An 8601-nucleotide genomic window follows, 5' to 3' on the forward strand; every position below is an offset into this window, starting at 1 on the left:
TAAAAAAAAAAAAAAAATCTTAAGTTCAAAATCTGCAATGGATTTCAACAAAATTTCTATAATGAATGATAAATATCATTGATTTTCCTGTATCTCACCGATACATGTGAAGTTTGCATTTCACCCCCACTTTCCATATCTATCTTTGATTTTTTGGATATTTGGACGAAAATATCGACAATTTTGTGGATATTAAACATTGATTGCCCACTACTCTAACTTCTAGCCAAATTGCCTAAACTCAATCGGCGAGTAATTTGGCAATATTATATTTGGTAAAAACCGTTTTAGTTTTCACATTTTACATTATGAAAGATGAAAGCTAAAATTAAAAATTAAAGACTGAAATGAGTATCAAATGGATCCTTAACTTTAGAGTCGTGCGTGTAAGTCATCAGACAAACTTTCATAATCTAAAGTAGTCTAGTGTCTAAACTCACTGACTTGCAGATCGCTGCCGCATATGCAAACGAAAGTTGGTAATGCTATTTTTACCACAATTTTATACCGTATTTATTTACCATCTTAGTCTAATGTAGTGAAGTGTCTAAACTCACTGACTCGCAGATCGCCGCCGCATATGCAAACGAAAGTTGGTAATGCTATTTTTACCATAATTTTATACCGTATTTATTTACCATCTTAGGTGATAGATGAGTTGGATAAGTTACATCATTTAATTTTAATATTTTTATTAATTAAAACACTTAAATAATCTTAGGTGGCAGAAGAAGATTTATTGTATACCATAATTATCATTTAATTAACAATCTTTTTATTAATTATTGATTAACATTTTGAAATTAAATGCTAATTAATTTAGATGATGTAGATGTCCACGTCAGATGCCATCTAAGATGGTATACAATTATGGTACAAAAATATGGTAAGAATAGCATTATTGACATATGTAGTTAAAGCTTTCAATTTCAACATCCTAATTTGATTAATTGAACCCCAAAAACGGAAAACGAGTTCTAATTGGCTTTTACTTTGTCAAAAACACTTTTCTGTAATTTACTGTTCTGTTTACTACTTTTGAAAACTTAGAAAAATCAAAAGCCATGCACAAAAATTTCTGCGTGTTAGGTCACCTGCCGACCCTAGTCACTAGCTTGCCCGACCCTAGTCACTAGCTTGAGAAGACCTCTATATAAATAGCACCATGTTTGTGCTTGTTTTTAACACAAGCGAGCTTTACATTCTCCATTTCACTAAGAATATACACCGCATTCAGCGTCAATGGCTTCCTCTTCTTTCATGGCCATTTTGACCTTGGCTTTCCTTATGCTCATTAGAACTACTAACGCTCAACTTTCAACAAAATTTTACTCTAGCTCCTGCCCAAAGCTCTTCTCCACTGTGAAATCCACTGTGCGTTCCGTTATACAAAAAGAGACTCGAATGGGTGCTTCTCTTCTTCGCCTCCACTTCCACGACTGTTTTGTTAATGTATGCGCATTCAAGTCAATGTTATTTTCAAATTTATTACATGAAATAATTATATATAAAATAATTATAAAAAAAAACTTAGTTATGTAGTAGCTTTCAAAGTTATACATTAAAAAGTGACACAATGATTTGTGAGCCAAAAGGGCAACAAAACTGTATGTCTTAAAGTATTATATATCATGTCTTTGAACTTATATTCAGACACATTGGTTATTAAATGTGTACTTTAAATGACCTTCCTTAACTAGTTCTTTTTCATTGATGCCAATTGACAGGGATGCGACGGATCGTTGCTCCTTGACGACACATCGAGCTTTACTGGAGAGAAAAATGCAGTTCCTAATAAGAATTCTGCGCGGGGATTTAACGTGGTTGACAAAATAAAGTCCGCAGTAGAAAACGTGTGCCCAGGCGTGGTGTCATGTGCTGATATATTGGCCATTGCTGCCAGAGACTCAGTTACCATTGTAAGTCAACTTATTATAATTAGCTAATCATTCTAAATTTACATGTTTCAGCAAGTTAACCAATTTAATTAATTACGTTCTTGTTTGATGCATAATGCAGCTTGGAGGGCCAAGTTGGGACGTTAAGTTGGGAAGAAGAGACACAAGGACTGCAAGCCAAGCCGCTGCTAACAACAGCATCCCCCCTCCAACCCGAAACCTAAACCAGCTCATCTCTACATTCAATGCTCTTGGCCTTTCCACCAGAGACTTGGTTGCTTTATCCGGTATCTATTTCCCGATGAACATTGTCTCCGGTGATTCTAATTTCTGCATGCAGACACTCAAAAACTTTTGTTTTTCTAGACACCCAAAAATTGTCACTAGAATTAAGTGTCCAGATATAATCCTTTGGATTCCACAACAATCACTCAATAATTTTTGTTGTAATCAAGTATGGTAGCAATTGACACTCCTATTTAGCCATCTGCTCTCAAAACTGAGTATTTTATAATTCTTTATGCACTGTAAGAAGTTACAATGCATGTGAAAACCACTGGCTGTCAAGTATTCCTTTCTTAACTAATTTGGGTTTGTAAAATTTGAGCAGGATCCCATACAATTGGGCAAGCAAGGTGCACAACATTCAGGCCTCGCATATACAACGAGACCAATCTGGACAGTTCCTTGGCTAAAACAAGGCAATCCAACTGTCCAAGAACCTCTGGCTCAGGAGACAACAATTTGGCTCCACTTGATCTTAAAAGCCCTACTTCTTTTGACAACAGCTACTTCAAAAACTTAATCCAGAAAAAAGGTCTCCTCCATTCTGACCAGCAGCTCTTCAATGGTGGTTCCACCGATTCAATAGTGCGAGCCTACAGCAATAGCTACAACACTTTCAGTTCTGACTTTGCGAAGGCCATGATCAAGATGGGGGACATCAAACCTCTTACTGGATCCAAGGGGGAGATTAGGAAGAATTGTAGGAAGCCCAACTAAGCTTGCAGGTCCTATATTTGAATGCGCAACTAATGGCCTTGGAAGAATTTGAGAATTTCGTTTGAAATTTGACATATGTCGTTTTTATCTTTGTTAACATCTACTAAATTCCGCAAATATATATATTGGATAACATCTACTAAATATTGTTAACATTGGACAAGGATTGTCTGCCTTCCTACTTCAGGTGCCCTCCCATGTCCTTCTGTTTTATGTGGTCACGGTTAAGCCACGTCAACATTTTATATTATTTTTTTATAGAGATAATAAAACAAAAATGAATAGTGACTTAACCGTGACCACACAAACAGAGGACACGAAAGGACACCAAAAATAGAAGGGCAGACAATCCTTGTCCGTTAACATCTACTATCTTTGTTAACACCCTATCGATCATAGTCAGTCTATTTCTCTTTGGGCATAACTTCCAAGGAAAGGGATTGAGAAGTAAGATTTTGCTTGCCTTCTAGGTAATACAATCATGATAGGATAAGATCTCCAAAATCTTATTATATACTGCTTTTAAATTTACAAATCACTCTTATAATAATACTATTTACAATAATTTCAATTTTATCACAAAATCCGATGACAAAATCTCACGATGATTAAAGACGACGACAGAGACTCCCTTCTAAATTCGTCCAACTGGACGTAGATTCTAATTTAAGGTTATTGTTCGATTTCCTTTCAAATATACCCGCCACATCAAAAGACTTGCATTTTGACGTTGCTAATTACTTTCTTCATTGGGTAAAGTCTCAATTGCCCTTGCTGCCAATTTCGAGGGATGTGGACGTGGTGGGTCGTTGCTCCCTGACGACACATCAAGCTTTACTGGAGAGAAAAATGCCGAATCCAATGGTGATTTCGTGTGGTTGATGATATAAAGTCCGCATTGGAAAATGTGTGCCTCCGCGTGGTGTCATGTGCTGATATATTGGCCTTTGGCCCTTTGCTGCCAGAGATTCTGTTGCCATGGTAAGTTTATTAACTTAATTGTATAACCTATTTACTGCTTAGTATTACGATTTAATGATATTCTTTTTCATTTGTGATTGAGAGTCTTATGTTTGTTTCTTGCCAAAAGTGAAATTGAACCACATTATTGCTAGTCCATTGTGAGGTTAAACTCACCCGTTCTCCCTTAGCTTGGATAATATTGTTTGCTAAAAAACAAAAACAAAATTTGACAATAGTTACTGTTGATCTACAAAATTGGTTGATCTTGGACCAACGTAGCGTAAATCACACTTACACACATGAACACAAATTATATCGTGGTTCATCCCGAGTTAGGGCTACGTCCACATTGTTGTTGCTAGAGAAGCTAGGGTTTGTCATCCCTTAAAGTGAGGGTGAATAGTCCCTTTTATAGAATAAGGGTTTCTCTCACCTCTTACATATATCATAGGCTAAGTAATGTCCAAATATTGAGGCCTAATATATGGTACAACAATTACTGATATTAATTGTACAAAATTAAACATGATGCGTAAAACGCCTATCAATGGCTAATAACCCCATTAACCACTGATAAGCCTTGTACTCACCTCGGTAGCTACTCATGATAACCCTTCCACCCCCACCAGATGCTAAACTAATTTCACTCACTATTGTCAGTTTTCCTTGTAGTGTTTAGGGTGTAGGAATGGATGGACACCCCAAGAATTGTTCCTAGACGCCTAAAAAAACTTATATATATATATATATATATAAAAAAGTTGAACTACTCTTCATATAACTAATTAATTTTATAATAGAACCTCAACTTCTTCACAAATATGAACTTTTGGTGTCCACATAAATCATCCAAATGTTCAGTCCCCACCATTATATGGACGACGCATAAAATTGAACAGGATCCCATACAAAAGGACAAGCAAGGTGCACCATATTCAGGCCCGGGATATACAATGAGACCAACGTGGACAGATCCTTTGCCAAAACAAGGGAATCCAACTGCCCAAAAACCTATGGCTCAGGAAACAATGATTTGGCTCCACTTGATCTTCAAAGCCCTACAGTTTTCGACAACCACTACTACAAAACCCTAATCAAGAACAAAGGTCTCCTCCGGTCTGATCAGCAGCTCTTCGACGGTGGTTCCACCAATTCCACAGTGCGCGCCTACAGCAAAAGCTACGATACCTTCAGTTCCGATTGCGAGTGCCATGATCAAGATGGGAGATATCACACCCCTCACTGGATCTCATGGGGATATTAGGAAGAATTATAGGAAACCTAATTAAGCTTAGTACGTGGGTACTTAAGCCTGACTTCAGCCTAAAGGCATATGTCTTAAGAATAAAATTGTTTTGGGAAAGTATAACTCATGACCTTATCATCTTGTTAAGGTTTACTATAAATATTCTTCACTTTTTATAAGCAAATATTCATTTCAAGTGTCTAGCCTTCCAAGATAAGTTGCTTTCAATCATATATTTGTGCTTATTCGTAAGAAATTACAGAAATACAACAAGGCTATGCATAAAAGCCACGCCTTTAGCTACGTAGAATTTAGAGAACTGAATGATGATCCCTCAAGGTACAAATAGATGTCCAAGTCAGTGACTTTGAGTGCAAGCTGGCTAGTTTACTTGGCATGCAAGATAGAAATACAACTAGGAGAAGTAAACCTAATCTAACCCAAATAGTTAAGAGAATTTGAACCGTATTCATCCCCATTAACAAAGTTGACAGACTACAGCGATTAAGATGTCTAGCTTCTGGAAAAACATGAAATAATTAAATTTCAGAAGAGAGAAAATTTTATAACTCTTCATAGAGAACATTTTAAACCGGCAAGAGAAAATGTAAGTGTAGTGGATTTGTTGTGTGTGCAAAAGAAAAACTTTCATGATGTACCTACCTCGGAATTCAAGATTGGAATGGGTGGAAAAGAAACTCAAGACATAACCCAACTCTTTATAAGTTAAAAGAAGAAAGACTAGAAAAATTTCACAAATCACCAACGAAGAGATTTTAAACATAAATTGGTCAAACTTTTCAGTCGGAAGGTTGTTATGTTCAAAAACCACGTGTCCCTTGTTGAAGCCAATGGAGGAGGATTCTCTCCTCTCCTAATCTCTCTCCCCTTCCCTTCCTTCCTATTTGAACAGTTACGGTTTAGTCACGTCAATATCTTATATTAGTTTTTTTATAGAGACAATAAGACAAAAAACAATGTGTAAAAGGAGGGGAGGGAAGGGGATGAGAATAGAAGAGGAGAGAATCCTCCTCCGAAGCGAATATGTGTGCAGAAGTACTCTATTTTGTACGTAATAAGTGGACTACCAGGTGTATAGTAAGACTGTTTAGTAAACTGCTATTTTGTAGGATGAGTTTGAGTTGATACACTTCTACTGGGTCTATAAGTAGCTAATTAAGCAGTTACGAAAGTAAAATCCATGCATAGCTGCTGAATATACCAATCATATATATACACTTGTCTTCTGGAAGCTGATTTCACTAGAAGCAAAAACTACTCTTATTTTCTTTTAATTTTTTATTTGATTTAATCAACTGCCCCAGTTGAAGATTTTCCTATCCAACATAGTGCACAAACCAAAGAGTGCTTGGGCCAATTCCAAATCCTTCTGTGATTAACCAAATTAAGAACAGACATACATGAGATCAATGGCTTCCTCTTACTCCTTCTGGCCATTGTGATCTTATCTTTCCTAATTGTGCAAGTTGACGTAGTGAAAAGTGATGGACTCTCAACAACTTATTATGCATCATCTTGCCCAAAGCTCTTCCCCACTGTGAAATCCATAGTCGAATCTGCAATAAAAAAAGAGGCTCGAATGGGAGCCTCTCTCCTCCACCTCTTCTTCCACGACTGTTTTGTTAATGTAAATCTTCTCCGTCATCCCTGTGCATAAACTTTGAATGTTATCATGCATTGAGCAATTTAGAAACTGGCCACGCATTATAGCATTATTATAACTAACGTGGTAATTAGTCCTTGTTTTCTTCATTTGGTTTGTCTTAGAAATAAGTATTATTGGTGTGCAGGGATGTGATGGGTCGGTGCTCCTGGATGATGCGCCTATATAACTTTATTGAAGAGAAAAATGTACCTCCTAATAAGAATTCTTCAAGGGGATTTGAAGTCATTGATGAAGTCAAGTCTGCAGTAGAGAAAGTGTGCCCCGGCACCGTCATGTGCTGACATAGTGGCCACTGTTGCTAGAGACTCTGTTGTCATGGTAAGTTACATACCAAATAGTTCTTGATCTAATATTACTTCTGTTTTCAAAGCGTCATGATCATAATTTCCATTCATGTATCTAGTTGTATGAGCATACTATGCGTACATTGCAGCTTGGCGGGCCAAGTTAGGGCATTCAACTGGGAAGAAAAGACGCTAGCTAGGGCTACAAACCCAGTTGTTACTAACGTCAGCATACCCACCGCAAGGGCTAACCTAAAGGAGCTCATCCTTAGATTCAGTGGTATTGCACTCAACAAGAGGGACTTGGTTGCTCTATCTGGTATTTGATTCATTACATCGACACATTCGCATATTTTTCAAAACCATTTAACCGGTTCGTCCTGAATGTGATTAAAAAAAATTGATCTAACAAGAGAACATTACTGATTACTCAAAACAAATAGTCCCACCCAACATATACCCACTATTAATCCTTTATAAATTAGTGCAGTTTATAAAACTAATTACTTTACGTAAATGCAGGAGCTCATACTCTTGGGCAAGCACAATGCCACAACTTCAGAAAGCGGATATACAATCAAAACCAACATAGACACAGATCTAGCACAACAAAGGAGATCAAAATGCCCTAAAGCCAAAGGCTCATGGGATCATCATTTGGCTCCGATTAATGCTCAAACCCCGATAGTGTTCGACAACAGCTACTACAAAAACCTTGTCCAGAAAAAAAGGACTCCTCCATTCCGATCAGCAGTTGTTCAGTGCAGGCAAAACTGACTACATCGTACGTGAGTATAGTGAACACCAGGAATCCTTCTTTAACGACTTTGTGTCAGCAATGATCAAGATGGGAACCATCAACCCCCTCATTGGACCGGCTGGCGAGATTAGATTGAATTGCAGGAGGATTATCCCCATCGTTTGATTAGAATGGTAGCACGCATGGCTTTTTACAATCAATTAATTATGCTTTCGGGAGATCTTCTTACCTTAGAAAAATAGTAGTTAGAATTTCGCTTTTGTTTGACATCAGTAATATTGGTTGATTAGGTTATGAAGTTAGCATACGAAAATTTAGATGCCAAAAATTGAGCACGAAATCAGTAAAACCACGCAATTATACACAGACAATGCGTAAGCTATAACGGGATTCACCCAAATTGAATTATGTCTTGGGATTAAGATGGATTTCCATTCTAATGAATACACAGGACAAGCATGAGACGGTTCGAAATTCAAGAGTGAAAATCATGAAACAAAAGTTGCATCTTTATTCGAAATAAGATGTGTCGCCTAAGTAAAATCGTGGGCAATAAATAAAAAAAATTAACATAACAAACATGCTGACCTAGAAAAAAGGAAAAAAAAAAAAAGCTTCATGAGAAAATGATGAATTTCAGACCTGTATTTTACACGGCACGTCATGGTTCGATTCTTGCCGCTGGAGAATCGCATGATGATGGTCATGAAAGGTTGAAATGCTTCTGTAGGTCTTCCGAACCCCCGAAAAAAGTGAACTGC

At 37.1% G+C, this 8601-nt stretch overlaps 1 protein-coding gene and 1 pseudogene across 2 annotated transcripts; both read left to right on the forward strand.

Moving 5' to 3' along the window:
- Window positions 1-1183: 1183 nt before the first annotated feature.
- LOC137734971 (peroxidase P7) lies at window positions 1184-2991 on the forward strand. Its single transcript, XM_068474318.2, has 4 exons — window positions 1184-1452; window positions 1728-1919; window positions 2020-2185; window positions 2509-2991. The coding sequence occupies exons 1-4, from the start codon at window positions 1243-1245 to the stop codon at window positions 2898-2900; spliced, it is 960 nt and encodes a 319-aa protein (XP_068330419.2). The 5' UTR covers window positions 1184-1242; the 3' UTR covers window positions 2901-2991.
- Window positions 2992-6709: 3718 nt separating this feature from the next.
- On the forward strand, window positions 6710-8211 carry LOC137734474 (peroxidase 52-like; annotated as a pseudogene). The gene is made up of 4 exons (XR_015964448.1): window positions 6710-6757; window positions 6921-7114; window positions 7230-7399; window positions 7603-8211. The product of XR_015964448.1 is annotated as a peroxidase 52-like (transcript).
- Window positions 8212-8601: the final 390 nt, after the last annotated feature.

This window comes from Pyrus communis, chromosome 7 (genome assembly GCF_041283825.1).
Source record: "Pyrus communis isolate YQ-2024b chromosome 7, ASM4128382v1, whole genome shotgun sequence".
Lineage (NCBI taxonomy): Eukaryota > Viridiplantae > Streptophyta > Magnoliopsida > Rosales > Rosaceae > Pyrus > Pyrus communis.

Bases quoted from the DNA above. Each gene is read 5' to 3' on its own strand.
- LOC137734971 (XM_068474318.2), top strand. From the start codon at position 1,243: ATGGCTTCCTCTTCTTTCATGGCCATTTTGACCTTGGCTTTCCTTATG. The intron at 1,920-2,019 runs GTAAGTCAACTT...TGCATAATGCAG, and splicing joins CCAGAGACTCAGTTACCATT to CTTGGAGGGCCAAGTTGGGA. The intron at 2,186-2,508 runs GTATCTATTTCC...AAATTTGAGCAG, and splicing joins AGACTTGGTTGCTTTATCCG to GATCCCATACAATTGGGCAA.